At 40.0% G+C, this 16,709-nt stretch overlaps 1 protein-coding gene across 2 annotated transcripts; it reads left to right on the forward strand.

Annotated features, from left to right (window-relative positions):
• Positions 1-2,881: 2,881 nt before the first annotated feature.
• Positions 2,882-14,822, forward strand: synpo (synaptopodin). 2 transcript variants are annotated; one of them, XM_026329901.2, is made up of 3 exons: positions 2,882-3,907; positions 8,129-10,188; positions 12,023-14,822. In XM_026329901.2, exons 1-3 carry the CDS (start codon positions 3,739-3,741, stop codon positions 13,280-13,282), a joined length of 3,489 nt encoding a protein of 1,162 aa, XP_026185686.1. In that variant the 5' UTR covers positions 2,882-3,738; the 3' UTR covers positions 13,283-14,822. The 2 variants fall into 2 exon arrangements, 1 of the variants encoding a protein (XP_026185686.1); XR_003297134.1 differs by lacking the exons at positions 2,882-3,907; positions 12,023-14,822 and adding an exon at positions 5,245-5,802 and having other exon boundaries at positions 8,129-8,265.
• Positions 14,823-16,709: the final 1,887 nt, after the last annotated feature.

Here is a 16,709-nt window from a genome sequence, read left to right on the forward strand (position 1 = left end):
CGTGAAATTATGAACCAGGAATGCCCATTTTGGAGCACTACCCAAAATTATTTTGTGAGAGCCACTGAATGGCTCTTTGTCTGAGCAGCAGAGAAAGCAAAGGGCCCTATGTTTCAGCCTTCAGCATTTTCAGCTGAATGATTTCTGCATGTCACACTATAAAGGGTGCAGGCAAAGACAAGCGATAGCACACACATAGCAGCTTCACCCTTAAGGGTCTCCATCATAAAGGCTTACCACTCATTGTCACCAGAAGCTTTATTATCATCTCTGTAACTGATACACTTTTACAGAAGCTAGAATTCATGCTCACATGACATCCTATATGTCACACATCACTCAGCACATGGCCGCCCAGAGCAATGGATGATGTACAGGTGCCATAGCTCAAGTAAAAATGCATGAAGTGTATGAGACATTAGGTGCCTGGCATGCTTTGGCTATTAATGCAAATGTGTAATGAACAAGGGGCAAATGAATGATTGCAGTTTGTATGACTGCCAAAGTAATTTCTTTTGTGTGACATCACTATGCAAGATATGCTGCAGAGAGCGGTGGAATAGATTTACTTTCTGCATAGGAATCCATCATGTGTTGATGATGAACAGGAACTCTGTGATTACACACCAAAGTGGCCTATGGGCCCTACTGTAAATGATATCCTTGGCTCTAATCATTGAGGTCAGTGGGTGACAGAGGAAAACTGTACAGGGGTGGGAGCCGAGCGGGATAGGTGGGCACTGTAAAATACCTTCCAAACTTAAAGGTAATTGGAGAGCAGAGGGGAAAAAAAGGAGAGATGGCATCAGATCTTAAGTATGGCAAGTAGACAGGGTCAGTTAGATTGGAGTAGATATCACAAGTTAGTTTGGAGGAAATATACATCCCAAGTGTATAAGAATAAGCTGAGACAAATGACCCCCCTTCAGCCTCACACACACACACACACACACACACACACACATAGACTAACATTATACCCATATGTTAGTATTCAGAGTCAAGTCTGCATCTTTGCTGATTTCAGTTTTGAAGTTTCTGCATCTGTTGTTTGTAAAACAGTTAATGAACATTTGCTCACTGGATCAAGGATATTAATCAAACCATATTTTAATCAATCTGGTACAACAAGGACAGAACATGCCCGGAAAATGTGTTCACCTCTGTTCGCTTTGATTATAGTAAACATGAAATCTTGGAACAGCACAGACTGATGAAAAGATCAGAAAAACATTGAGGTACATGGTGAAAATTAATCTAAAAAAGACAATGTCAGTTTCCAGATGAGATCCAGACTGATCTCGAGATTGATCGCACATCTGGGGGAATGAAAGAGCTGTTGTTGTAGCATTTAAACAATACCAGCCTTTATCTCTTCTCACTTGTCACAGTCACACCAGTAAGCTGGAGTGTTTGTTTCTTTTCTGCGGGGGGTTGGGTCAGAGTTTTGTTTGGGCTAATTGTGTTTCTGGGGCATATGAGCAGTCCTCCTGCAGATTGTCATGACTCAGCTGTCATGTTGGACAGCATCTCCACAAAACTCAAGTCTTCAAAGGATACAAACAGGTTTATGGTGCTTGAACACCTTAAGAAAAGATTCATGTGAGCACTGTTGATTTGCCTCTAATGACTCTTTGACTGTGAAATAATGACTGTGTGCTTTGTGTCATTCTCTGCAATGGCCTTCCACTCCTGAGTTTTACAGTGATGACTCACGAGTAAAGATACATGCAGCCGTTCACAGAGACAAGCCTGATCAAGAAAAGGATGTGCAAACACTGGTTTATCATTACAAACACTGCCAGTGGAACTTATTAGCTTTAAACACGAAACCTAAAACTGCTGATTGTTGTAGGATATTCAAATCTTTGTCTTTTCACTTCACACTCCATGAAAATATTGAATCAACATTCACTTTCTCAGTGTTGCATCAAAAGCCCAGTGGCAAACATACAGTTAATTTTTTGCAAGGTCTGAAACTTAAAAGCTTTAATGAATTCTGACCTTCCTTCATACTTTAAAGACATCACTGGTTTTATCACACTATGGTTTTCTCCTCATTTCCTTCTCCACACTTTTATCCTCCTAAAGTTCAAAGTTATAAGACTGATAATAATCTTTAAAGACACAGAATTGGACTTTTATTGTCCCAAAATAGACATAAGTTGAGATTTATGCTTTTTGGAAGAAGACCAGTGATCATTAAAAGTGTCACGTGAGCTAGGAGAGTATATTAAAATATTCTTCAGACCACTTAAGACCAAAAAAAAAAAAAAAACTCAATTGCAAAAACTGTCTGTTGATACAAAGGTCAGGTCTTTTGGACTGCTTGCTCGAATCCATCACAGATAATACTTTAAATTCAGTGGATTGAAATTCATGGTTTTTCAAAAAGTAGTAGGATTTTAGTACCAGCCATTTACCAAAGCCATTGTTAGCTAACATTGTCGGTAGCAACATGTAGCTGTTGTGCTTTAAAATGTCACATTTTAATAAACTAAATAAAGATGAGTTGATTTAAATGGTTGTAATATTTGCATAATTGAATTTTAATCTGCATTTTCTGTTTTTTGCAGATGGCCCAGGACGGTAAATGGATGTGGAGAGGGAACAGATAAAGAATACTGAGCGTTTTCCTCAGATTCCTTGATTTTATCTACAGCTTAAGCTTGATTCACCTAATTAAAAGAGTTTTACAGAGTGGCCTGACACAGACGTCAAATCTTTTCCACAAGGAGCAAAAGAAACGAACCAAACATCTAAATGCAGCAGCTGCTGGCAGATAATTATTGAATTCATGACTCCACAAGTAAATGCATTTTAGTTTTAATCAAAACTACCACCAAAAGAAATAAGAACGTTGTGGGTTTCTGAATAAAGAAAAGCAGTAACAAAATTATCCTGCTTTAGGAGACTGTATCTGGTTTTAATGCTTGAGAAATAACACAGGACACTTGAATGAAACAACTTCAATTAAATGCTTTGGAGCTCTAAATACTAACCAGTTTTTGAAATGGCCTTTACATGAAATGTTATTCCTCACATGCACCTAACAGCAGGAAGCCACCATATACACAGTTCCCCTTCACGTCACTCTAGAGTTATGATCTCCAAGATAAAGGCCAGATCCTTTTCACTGAAAGGAAAATAATCTGTGGGCTGGAGATTGGGATGCAGACGAAAAGCATGTTTTGGTGACGAAAATAGCAAGAGGAAAAGCAACGTCTGGGAAAGGAAAAAAGGAGTGTTGGAGCGATGCAAATAGAGAAGACTGGACTGCTACTCAGTCGTCTTTGCCAGATTTTTAATAGAGCACAACAAACTTGTGCAATTTTCATGGCAGTTATCCATTGGAACTCATCCAAGGCACATTGGAGCTGACCCTTCTGGGAGGTCCTATTAGATAGAGAACAATACTTCATGAAGCCCAAAATAAGAGTGAGGTTTTTCCGTAAATTTCAGCTGACTACAGGACAGTATTTGGAAGGATTATGCTAAAGGGGGAGCCATGACCAGAAGCAGCAACCTGGAAAGCTGAGCTACCTTTTTGTGTGTTTTCTTGTATTTCCAAGCTTATTCATAGCCTGCCAGTAGGGAGTAAATCTTCCATCTTCCAACTGGACTGCTGGTTTCATCATATAAGGAGAGAAGATTGAGCTGACTGGAACGAAACTCACATTTTCCCCTGCTGACGGCTTTTGTTTCTGCTGCTGAAGAAGCATTTAACTGTGAGCAGAAATGGAGGTGGACAAGGGACATATGTCTATCAGGAGAGGGATGAGCTGGAGTCCAGGAGGACTGAGAAAACCTCTCCAAGCAATGCAAGACATACACACCTCTGGGACAGAGACCAGTGCATCATGGGAGAAGACTCAACTCAACAAAGAAGAGATGATCCAGAAAGCAAGTAAGTGTTTGTTTTTTTTTTTTTTTTTGGCTTTTTCTGTCCTTATTCTGCCAGCCCAAGAAGCCGCACAAAAGTGGATTGTTACTCTGTTTCTCCACAACAGAAATATCATTAAAGTGTGGCTTGAACTGTTGTATATTTTCATATCAGAAAACCTATGACTGAGGAGAATAGACAGCAAATAGAGAAAACAGACAACCCTTCCTCATCAATGCAATGCTCTTAGAAACATCTGCTTTCATACTGTAAAAAATACAGGTTGTACTTAGGGTTATGGAAATGCAATCATGCAGCATTGCTAAAAGGCAGTCTTAATATATAACACACCCAGTGGAAATAATAGGCTAACCTAAGCTGTTGGGAAATTTCTTCAGACTTTTTTGCTTTACTTTTATAGCTCTCAGCTCCCAAAGAAGTACAAAAACAGGAGCTGACACTCCATAAAAACAGCAAAACATTATTTTGCACATTGGAAAAACTGAGGCTATACTCATCTGAAAAGATAATTACCTCTGGACTGTGACAAGTCTGTCAGATTCATTCAGTAAAGTCTTCAAAAAACGTAAAAATGGACATTGTGCTGTGAGGAAACAAAGGAAAGGTCATGGACACAAAATAATTATGCAGTCAAGGCTGTGATAAACATACTTCCAACACTGTTCCCATCACTCATTACTCACTAATGTGTTTCCTCAAATGGAACGCAGATCACTAACAACAACAGAAAAACCCTGATAAAAGAAGGCTACATCTCTGAAGGGACCTTTCATAATACACAGAACTAACAATATGAGCAGCAGAACGTGGTTTCTGCCTCTGGGCTGCTCTTTTATTTTGCCCATGGGATCCAACAGGAGTTTAGGTCACATGCAGTCTCCTAAGATCCCTGGACCTCTGTTAATCCTTGTCTTTCCATACCGCTTCACACATCACCCACAGGGGCCCGTGCTGTCATCCTGCTCACCCCACAGCCATCACCAGCAGAAAGATAACATCCGACAGGGTAATCTGACCTTTGATACACAAATGCAGGGTTGGCCCCTGACTTAAATACTCCCCCTCTAGGGGAGTTTTCCCGTCAGCTCTCACCCACACAGGAATGACAGGGCAGGAAAGGGGGCAGAGAAATAAAGTAGAGAAAGTTAAAGCTGGGGTAAAAGGGTCGGACAATGTGATGTAGAAGTTGCACCATATCTGAGGGCTGAATTTGATCTCTGCTGGAGGACAGGAAATTCCTATCCTGCCCTTGCAGGTTGGAGCTCAGGGCCCAGAGTGTACAAACAGGGCAGACACTTGGTTGGGGAGAATAAACCCACACAGTGATATCCAGACAGACGCAAAGGGCAGCAGAGGTCAGGTGCCGGAGCATTCAGTGCTCTAATCTATAAGCCCATAAATGGATGTATCTCTGGGTTCCCTTTTTCATTTTAAAGACTGCGGCTGGGTTCAGACACTTTCCTGCCATCACAACACATGAGACAAAGATAAGCCGCTCAATAGCTGCCATCGATTGGGAACATCTCCAGAACTGTCAAAACAAAGAGTAGTGTCTTTGCAACAGCTGCAACATCAATAGTTTCTCAACAGAAGCCCTGAGCTCTTTTTTCCCCATTTTTATAATTAGCAAAAAGTCTGAGGAGATGGAGGCAACGCAGCTTTGAAAAAGTGAAATAGGGCTGGAGGCTGAATGACAGACAGCACAGCCTCCAGCCACAGACCCCCTCCCTCCTTTCCCTCCCTGCCTGCCTTCCTGCGTGCTGGACTGCAGAGAAAAAGAAATCCGATCCTGTGTCTCGCTACAGAAAGGGGGTGTGAAGCTATCAGACACACTTAAATTGAAAACTTTTGTGGAAGTACTACAAAACAGCGGAGCTCTGAGTTTTGACAGGAAAAAGGTAAGAGATTAGGCACTAAAGTGGTTCCAGAAAGATAAATCTTGTAAAACACTGGGCTACTTTATCTCCTCAAATGAAAACTGAAAATTTGTGCTTGCCTATTGCCTGTTGTGAAGAAATATGACTTGTTGGTACTAATGTGTAGTTTTTCGTAACAGGAGATATAGGCTACTGTCCATAACAGTTAGGTTTTTAAATCAACACATACTTTTAGCCATTCTGTGGTTTGTATGTCTGTACAATAACTTAAAAATAACTTCACTTAAATGTATATTTATTTCCCTTAATGACTTATTTGTTAACACCTTCATGCAGTGGCTAGGTTGTTGTCATTTAATCAGATTATAACTAAACCCTTCCAAAAATTGCTATCATGACAAACAAAGTCAGCATTTCATAAACAGTATCACTTGTATTTTGGTCATGATATTAATCACTGATGGGATTTGCACCTGCATGTTACTTGATAACCAGTCTGGCTCCCACTAGAGGAAGATGTTTATGTTGAGGACATTTAATTTCAAGCCTCACTGCCCTGGTTTAGTCAGGAGGCATGAATTATAAACAGCAAAAAGCTAATAAAAGTCGTTATTGAGACCTGTGGGGACATTTCCATATTGACAACCTTGATAAAAAGGAACTGAATATACAGTAAGTACCTGTGCGATAAGACTGATTCATTTTTCTTCTGCAGTCAATAAAAGTAGGTGATTTATGCTCGTGCCAATAGCGCTGAGAGGAGTGCTTGTGTGATAATGCTTTTTTCCATATTGTTGCCACAAATATGTAATGTGGTTGATATATAGTGTCACATTCTGTCTCTCCTGTGTCAGATTGATTGATTAACATCGCTGAAACTGACAATCTTTTGCTTTCTGTCATCATCAAAGTGTATAATTTGGTGCTTGGAGATACTGCAAATGTGCCTTAAATCCTTCTTTATATATTTAAACAATATATGAGGAAATAAACATGTGTTCTTGAACCTTTCATGGGAGTATGTAAAAGGACTTATGCCCTATAGACAGTTATTTCATTTACCATGAGGGCAGAGTTAAAGTCTGTAAAATCAATGACAGATGCATATTATTTCTCTTTACTGGGGGAATGATTTTGTTAGTTTTACGCTCTGTGCCAGGAAAAAGTGAATGCAGAACGAGTTCTATAGGACAGTGATTAATTTATGCATGATTATTATGATTGGCACATGATTACATCAAATAATGTAGCTGTCTGGATCCATCATCTTAATAATGAAGAAGGAGTCATGGTTGTGCCAGCTGTTTTGACAAACCTCCTGGAGGGACATCAGATATCCTCCACCAGTCAGAGCTCCATGAATTCGATGAATAATCTAGCAGATGTGCCACAGCGATTATTCTCCTTTAAAAGAGCCATCAGAAAATGTGTGAATTCAGTTTTTTTTATCCTAAACAGAGAAGCAGCTCTGATTTTTCTCTCATATGCCTTTAAGTATGATGTAGATACTATTTTAAAGATGAGAACACTTGATTGTATAGTATGTTTATAGACAGCAGCCTAGAGATGCCTTTTTTGGAAGCTGTAGATTGTAAAAATGGTCTAATAAGGGTCTGAAATGCAGTATTGCACAAATTAACTACAGAGAGAAACCAAAGGCATGTTGGAAGCTCAGTCAGGGAGTTTTCTCAGCGGTGCAGGAATGCTCAGGGAGGGACTACTGCAGATGGCAGAGGAAATAGCTCTGCTGCCTGGAATGGAGCTCTTAAGCTCAGAAAACAAACTATCAATTTTAACATAGGCATGTTTTGTCTCTAGATTTCAAAGCAATCAGCAAAACTACATTACTGACGTTTGGTAGTGTAGTAGACAATGACCTAGAGTAATGTCATTAACTTTAGTCAAGCTTTTATGTCTTTTCTTTTAAATTGTTTATTTGAAATGTTTCTCCACCTACGTCTGGAGGTTCTCTGCCTACAGCTGCGGTCTGCTGAGTCAAGTGTCCTTAATGCCTTGTTTTTCTCGCTACATTAGTTGAAATCAAAAGTACTGCAAAGTACAATCAAAACCATGTGGTGTAGAAACAATTGTGTAGGCTTTAAAGAGATTCTGTCCCAGGCTTGTTAAAAATTTGTCCTTGTTCTAATTGTACACAAAAGTGATGTGGTGAGTTTTAATTAGATGTTGAGGGAGTTGTCTTTGCTTGAATAGTAAATGTAGCTGATTACTGGGTCTGCCAAAGTTACAGTCCCATTTTTCATTAATCCAACATCTCTTATGGGAAAAAAAACTTATTTTTATCATTATTCAATGTGTCCACTTTCTCTCTCTGTGCCTTTCATTGCAGATCTGAGTCGGAGCGCCAGTCTGTCAGAGAAGGAGCTGAAGGAGGCTCGTGTCAGGAGTCAAATTATTGCAGCTCAGCTCACCATTCCTTCGAACTCCAGCTCCAGAGGAGTGCAGCTTTTTAATCGCCGCAAACAGAGGGTCAACGCCTTTACCCTTGAAAGCTGTGGAGAGGGGACAGGGGAGGACAGAACAGAGAATGTGAAAACCAACCCTTCGTTTAACAAACTGAAATGGGCAGAGGAGAGCTTTGAGGAAAAGGATCTAAACTTAAAAAATAGCTCTATCAAACCACTCTTTTCACCACCTGTAAGGACATCCACAGCAGGTGATATCATGGAGGAACCAGGTAAAGATCTCCACAAAGAAGATTTCACTGAGGACACTGTTGACCAAGAGAGACATTTCCTTCCTGTCAATGAAGAGCAGGTGGGGGAGGCAGGAGATAAAATGCATGAGGACCTTGAGGACAGTATCAAGGACGAGATTCCCCGTGAAAGACATAATACTGATCCAGACATGATGGGATGTGAAGGGGAGAAGGAGATAAATGGAGGCCGCACAGAATCAGCTCCCCCTGGAAAGTTTTTTAATGACTACCACAGCACCTCTGGACCTGAAAGTGTGTCTACATCCAAGCAGACAAGCACTCTCACCAACAGAACTGCCAGACCCTTTTTCTCTCCACTGACAGTACAGGCTCCAGAGGTAGTTAGTCCCATCATGGACATCCCACCTGCTCCTTCTTATGCCACTCCTCCTCTCCCTGGGTTCACTTCATCGCCCCAACCTGCAGTGATTTCATCTCCACCTCCATCATATCCCACACCACCACTACCTGGCTTCACAAATGAACCCCCACAGGCCTATTATTCCAATCCCCCCCTGATGTCTCCTGTGATGTCGCCATCTCTACCACCACCTCAGTTCCAAGTTTCCTCTGTATCTCAATACCCACCCATGCCCCATTATGGCCCTCCCACAGCCCCAAAGCCCTCCACCTTTGTCCCTCAGCCCGGCAGTGAGAAAAAGCTAGTAGAACCACTTAAAACAGGAATACTTGAGGAGGGAACTGTCAGGAGGGCAAGCAAGAAGTCAATGTTCACATTCAAACAGAAGCCAGTGGTAGCTCCAAACCCCGAGCTGCTCTCTCTGGTGCAAGGGGTAGATGAAAGAAAGAAACATGTACATAGACCTGTGCCTGAGCCAACATCAGAGGAAGAGTTACTGGCGCTGGGTGCAGAGGCTTCCAACTTCCTCACCAAAGAAGAAGACAGGGCAGAGGAAGCTAGAGCTCCAGAGTGGGCATCTTGCCTTAAGAGCTCAAGGACCCGTCCAAGGGCAGAGCACAGGCCAGAGCAGACGCTCACCAATGTTTCAGGAAAGGGGGCTGAACTGTTTGCCAAGCGTCAGTCCAGGATGGAGAAATATGTTGTTGAGAATCAAGATGCAAGACAAATGAGGTCATCTTCTCCCACTATGTCTCTGCCTCCATCTTGGGTTTACCCATCAAACATGCCTGGCAGGGTAAAGACCATTGTTAGAAACTGTGACATTAGTGCTCAGCTTTCACAAAATGTAAAGTCCCAGCAAGCAGTCAAACAAAAACCAAGGAAAAAAGCTCCTGTGCCCGAGCCAGTTCCAGAACCAGTCCAGTCTGCTGTGGAGAATGGATGCTCAAAGATAGAGATGGACCTGTCAAGGCACCAGCCCTACCAGCTTAATGCTTCCCTCTTCATCATTAACCCAGTTAAGGACCCCATTAGAAACCTACCCAAAAGAGCACCACAAGCCAAGAACCTGACCACCAAGCAAGCTTTCCTAAGACAGACTTCTTTACCTAACAAGTCTCCGTCTCGGTTCAGTACCCAATGCATCGCTCCACAGCTGCCTCTCAGTCCCACAGGAGGAAGAGAATGCCCATCAAATCCCGCCTCTGGACAGCCAAGGATCAGTTCTCCTATGTCTGCCTTTTCTCCAGAGCGAGTGTCCTCTCCCCGGTCAGTGGTCCAGGCACCAAGGCCCACATTTTCTGCCAAGAAGGCCGGGATTATGCCACAGGTGTGGAAACCCTCTATGTACCGTTATTAGAAAATGTTTTACATCAGAGGGATTGGATCATCTGGAGATATTATACACATAGCTGTGAAACTGAAACTGATTTTAGAGGAACTAAAAGTTCATTGCACTTTTTTGTTTAATCTGTGCCTTCTTCTTCTTCTTCTTGCGCTTCTTACTGTCACTTGCAATGTAGGTATAGAACAGAGTGGGGCCTTTTTGTGTGTGATATGATTTAATGCTTACATGAAACAAAAGCCAATTGATCTATAGTGTATATGATAAGTGCAGCTACAGCAAGAAAACCTGTGAAAGAATCCTGTTTTCCACACTGACAAACTCTAAAACACCAACAATTATCTTCAGCTAAATAGAACCGTGCCTTTATGTAATCAGTTAAGCTCGTATTACCAAAAGTGTGTCAGCACTTCAATTTTCAGTACATTTTAAAATATAATGAGAATCAACCTCACAATCTTTCCACTTTGTCTCGCAATTCTGTCGGTACCAGTGTGATACTGCTTTACAAAGCACTTTAACAGATGGTCTGGCATCTGTTTTAAGATCTATGGCTTCAGGGTATTATATTCTACTTCCCAGCATTGTCTACCTAAATATATGGGGTGTACTTCTTTGATGTTTCACATTTGCAGGTTGCATACTAATTTGCATCATGCACTTGTGACTTAAAGCAGGAATTCCAAAAGTACTGTCTTATGAGATGTCATCAATAACTGTTTTAGCCTACAACCGTTTATGCTTGTTTCATTCATAAATCTTGATTCACTGGTCTCTTCTGCTGTAATTTTGTCTGTTATGATTGATTCTTTTGTGTTCAAGTGAATCTTCTTCCCTCTGATTAAAGCCTTATGCTAACACTCTGCTGTGACCTCTTTCTCCTTTTTCTCATTTCCTGACTTCACTGGCTTCTTCCAAGCATTAATTCCACTATTAAGTGTTTGTTATTCCACTTTCCTGCCTTGCTTGCAGTCACCGTGAACACTTGAACATACTAATCAATGTTATGCCTCTGCTATGTACACAGATAATTTGCAACAGGAGGCAGGTCTAATTTAATTTTTTAAGGAATCGTTTCTGCTTGACTTAGATATTTTTAACTTCCATAGGGTTATGAGTTATGTGTCTTCATGTCAAGGCCTTCCCTTTGGCCTTGTTGGTCTTCAGGTGTGCCAAAATTTAGACAAATGGCGTGACCTTTGACCTGGTTCTTTCTTCAACAGATGCCATGAACATTTGTAACATGACCGCTAATATTCTTTTTAGCACAGGTCCATATATCCATCAACTGACTTAATTTTATTATCCTAAGTACAGATCATTAGTTCTTAATAAGCATGTGCATAATATGGAATGCAACCATTGCTTTAGTCGAGTAATTTCATATCCCTGTAAAGGTTAGCCACCTAAGTAAGGCCAGATGACAGTAACCTGAGTGAGAGACTGAAGACCAGACCTGTATGCTGGTGGCCAACCTTACTGAAAAAAGCACACACAGACTAGTCATCTGTTGACCTGACTGCTATCTGGGCACACACTTTACATGTAAAAACCCTTTTCAAAACTGTTTCACTCAGCAGGCTATAACTGAAATTGCTCTCATGGAATAGATTTGTCAAGCTTCACATTAAAATGCTGGCTGTTTATGAGTTTATGTATCATAAAACACCACAGTCAAATCAAAATTTTAGTATTTACACAAATAGGACATTTAATTATTCCTGTATACACATTATTCAGCAATCTCTTATTTTGTTGGGTATAATGTTTGTACGTTATGTTCTCAGGACTCTAAAAAAATTATTTGTTTTTGGAACAGGCACCAAAGGACACTTCCCCAGCCGAATCTCCCAGTGAGACTTCCACATTAACCAGGACACCGAGCCTAACCAGACACTTCAGCAGCCCAGAGGGTCCTGCCACTGGAACCTGGATGACCAGCATCCAAACTAGCTGCCCCTCTGCTACCACCACCCAAGTGGTCACATCCCCCGTCTCCTCTCCCAGGGGTGTAAGATGCAAATCCCCTATGACCAGTCAGAATATCCAGTTTACCGCCATTACAACATCCAGACCCTCCCACACATCAACACCCACATCTCCATGTTCTCCCCCATGGGGTTCAAGATGTCAGTCCCCAGTGGTGAGCCATCATTCCCGGTCTGGAATCTCCCCCAGCCCTGTTTTCAGACCTTCACACACTTCTACAACTTCTTATCCTAATCAGTCCTCTGCTATTGTATCCACTTCTACATCCAGACCCTCCCACATTTCCACAGCTGCTTCCTCACACTCTACTCCTTGGGGTTCAAGATGCCAGTCTCCTATAGTGAGCCAAAATACCATGTCTTCCACAATTTCCTCTGCTCCTACTTCCAGACATTCCCAAACTTCTACAGCCCTGTCTCCTCCTTGGGGATCAAGATGCCAGTCACCACTGGTAAACCAAAATATCCAGTCATCCACTTTCTCTATTTCAACATCCCGACCCTATCAAACATCTTCAGCAACATCTCCAGTCTCTCCTCCCTGGGGATCACGCTCCCAATCTCCTGCCCCCCCCCAGACTAATTTATCATTCCCTGCCACTAAACCTCTGTATACATCTTCTGCCAGCTCTCCAGTTCCAACAACCAAAGACAGTCACTGCATATCCCCCACTCCCAACAGCCTAGACTCTAAAGCCAACCATCGCCTTCTTGCAAAGAACATCATCAATGCAGCCAAACGTAAAAACAGCCCCTCCCCTGGAGCGCTGAGCGGTCACAATCTCCCCATCTCACCACTGGGAAATTCTCCCCATGGTTACGACTGTCATAAACCGCCCATCAGTCCGTTTCAGTCTAGGGCATTGGGAGCCCAGTCCCCAACCTTCACCAGCCCTCCTCCCACCCCAACTCAGAGAATCTGCTCCCCTGTGAGACTCTATAACACTCGCTCCCTCACAGACTCTGATGCCTCTGTTGAGTCTGAAGACTCAGGCCTCCGATCGCCTGGCCTGCACTCCTACAACACTTGTCCTCGTGGATGGGGAGGCAGCCTGAGGGTGAAACGAAGCACCATTTCCACTGACCTGTGAGGGTGTTAATGGATAAAGCATGATTTCAATTTTCATTGATTTTTATGTCATTGGATCAACCAGTAAGAGTTTTTCCAGCAACCTTGACTGCTGATCCTGGTAAATGTTATATCAAGGGGATATTATTATTTTATATGGCTCACATTCCTAGTACACACTGACAAGAACAAGCTTTTTACGTGACTGCTATGGCTTGTACGCTACTTAAATACTGTACCGAAAACTGCACTACAAATAGCCAAAGATATTACACATTACACCTTTACAACAAACATACCATCACAGTTAATATTATAATTAAATAGTGTTTTGGTAAGGGAGCAGTTTTAATGGTTGTTAATGAATTATAATGGATCAAAAAACATGGGATTAGACTTTAAAATTTAAGGCATAGAAAGGACACAGAATGACAAATGTTTAAATATATGTCTGTTGGACTGTACAGATTACAACACACTCTTTGTAGTGTATTAGTAATGGATCAAATTTAACTATATAACTATATGGTGAATTCAAAACAAATATCAATTGGATTGGATTGCTATACTGGATGGAGTGAGTTTACATTTTTTTAATTTTCATTTTCAAAATGGCAGGTAGGATACATGCTATTCACAATACCATACATGGTCAATTTATTCACCATAGTAATATCCATGTTCATCAATGGAAAATAAATCATATACATAATTATCACAGTGCAATAATCAGTTTAACATCATGTATATATATTTTTGTTGTTATATGTACTGCATTTGGTAAAATGAATGTAAGATTACCTGATAGGTTGACAAGGAATGAGAAAAGAAAAAGGGGACTGTTGAGTACAGAAAGGTATCTGGAAGTTAGATGAGGCATAGACATGTGTTTGATCAAACACTGTTTCCATGTATCAGGAGAAAAATATTTCATTGGGTTTTTTTTTTTTTTATCTTAAATCTTTAAACAGTGATGATAAGCAAATGTTTATCCACAACATGTGCAAAATCAATAGCATACTGATTGTTATATTCATAGTGCAAACTGATCAACATATGCCTAATTGTGTTGCCTTTGATGATTACAAACAGCTTTTCTTTCATTGGTAATGACCTTCATGAAGAACAAATTAACATATTTTCTGCATGTATTTGTACAAATTGTACAAATTGTCTCTTTGAGTAAGTTTTAGAGGCAAAGCATATATCAGGCAAATAGAGAAGGAGCAACAAGATGTTATTAAATTTTCATGCAATCAAAAGGTTAGAGGAATGTTGTATGTCATGAAATATTAATATGTTTATGAGAGAAAAGGGTCAGAGGAAAGATATGTATTTGAAATACATATAAAAATCTAATGTACATTATCTTTAATTTCTGAAGTTTCTTTTTATACTTGATTTGCACTTCTTTTCATTCCATTTTAATGGAGAATTTTGAATTGTTTAAAACTTGATTTGCTCAAACCTGATTTGCTTTCTAATTCACAATAAAACCAGCCAATAAATATCCTACTGTAAAAATCACAACATTTCTGCACAATAAAAAAATGTTGAAATTATGTTTTACCTGAAATCATAACTGCTGCCTTCAAACTATTTTCTGTTTCAAATAATGGGATGATTGAAAACTGCCATTTTACACCATTCCAATATTGGCCAGTCCTGTACCAGCACACACAACAGATCAGTTTTTCATTCCCTGACATGCAGGTCTAAAGCATCAGCACATTTCTTAATATTTACTTCTATGTGTTTTGAGTGACAAGGACATCTGCTACATGGTGACCTGGCACCTTTGGCAGGATTGAGCCTGACACTGTCATGGATTGGTTTCAGCTTGGGTCATGACAAACCAAACATTGCTGAAATCCAGACACAGAGAGGAATGATAACATGTTTGTGTTTAGGCAGGTTTTCCAGTTTTGTGATTCTCTTCTGCATTTTATCAAGGCTCATTGCATTTCATAACTGTATAATGTCTGAAAATTTGTGCAAAATAAAAAAGTGATTACACACCAACTGAAATAATTCATAGTTTGTCATTTGTTTTACTATTTAAGTAAAAAGTAGTGGAGGCTGAAACAGTCATTTTTGCATTTTTAATATAGTAAAATGAAATACAGAGTGGGTAAGCCATGGGAATCACATTAGTTCATTTTAAACATATTTCTCCACAAATTTGTACTGTTAAATCAGTCTTTTGATCGCCTCATTAATTTTTCCACAGTGTACACTTGAAATATTTACGGGAACCTATGTGCCAAATGTGGACTACACTGTAATCCTGTACCATGATACTGAAATAAGGATTCATATTTCATCTGGTCCTTGCATGGCCCCTTATCTGACAATCCAGGTAGTGTATCTTGAAGCCGTTTAATAGCTGCAGTGACTTGTTTTAAGATATATATTTTAAAAAAAAAAACATAAATCAGAAACTTAAGTGTCTGTTGCAACAACAAAATAACTTAGGGCTACAATAAAATGTACATACAGGTGCTTACAAATGTATTTATATCCCACAGTTTTAATTGGGAAATACCCTTTGAATATGTTCACAAGTCATTGACATATAAGTTAACGACGTATAAAAAGTTTTCACCATCACATTTGAATTATTATGATCATTATTGTTATTGTTGTTCATATAATTTTTATACCATCAGTGCAACATACTACATATTTGTGGTGATAATTATTACACTGAGATGTCCCAGGCAACAACTCCTCAGGGTAAAAAAAAATCAAACCAGAGCCACATTTATCACAGGTTCATAGACTGCCACCTGTAGGACTCTGGACAGAAGTTCAAATGAAACACAGTTTGACCTTATTCTGTACATGCAACTGTTTCTCCAAATACACATTGTATAGATTCTGTCGTAGTCTGTACTTTGCTTGTAATAATTTATCATAGTTATAACATGAATAGTATGCAGTAGCATGTAAAGGCTCATGCAAGGCAAAACTGTGAAAAAATGTGGATATGAATAATTAACAATTTCAATATCTGCTGTTTTTCAAAGTAACAATGAACATCATTCCTAATTGTGCCTTTTCACTGCAGGCATTTAACACATCAGCAAAGGCACATGTATAATTAATGACAGTAATGAATGATAACTTTTTTGCAGTTATTTGATCAGTGCCAGGGCCCTGGTATTATGCATGCTTGCATGGTTATCTGAGCCATTATTAAAGTTATAACTTCCATCTGCACTTTTCCTGCTCTGGCAAAGGCAACAGGTGTGCTCTGCTGCCTATTCTTGTGCAGTGTGAGTGTTGATATTAAGAACATCAACAACAACGATAATAAAAACAACATCAATAATAATAATAGAATTTAATAGATTTTTGGGAACAGTATGGTGAGCACTGTACTGACTAATAATCTGAATGCTCATTTATTACATCCTATAGTTACAACTTATATGATTTTAGCACAT

Source organism: Mastacembelus armatus, chromosome 10, assembly GCF_900324485.2.
Source record: "Mastacembelus armatus chromosome 10, fMasArm1.2, whole genome shotgun sequence".
In the NCBI taxonomy this organism is placed as follows: Eukaryota; Metazoa; Chordata; class Actinopteri; order Synbranchiformes; family Mastacembelidae; genus Mastacembelus; species Mastacembelus armatus.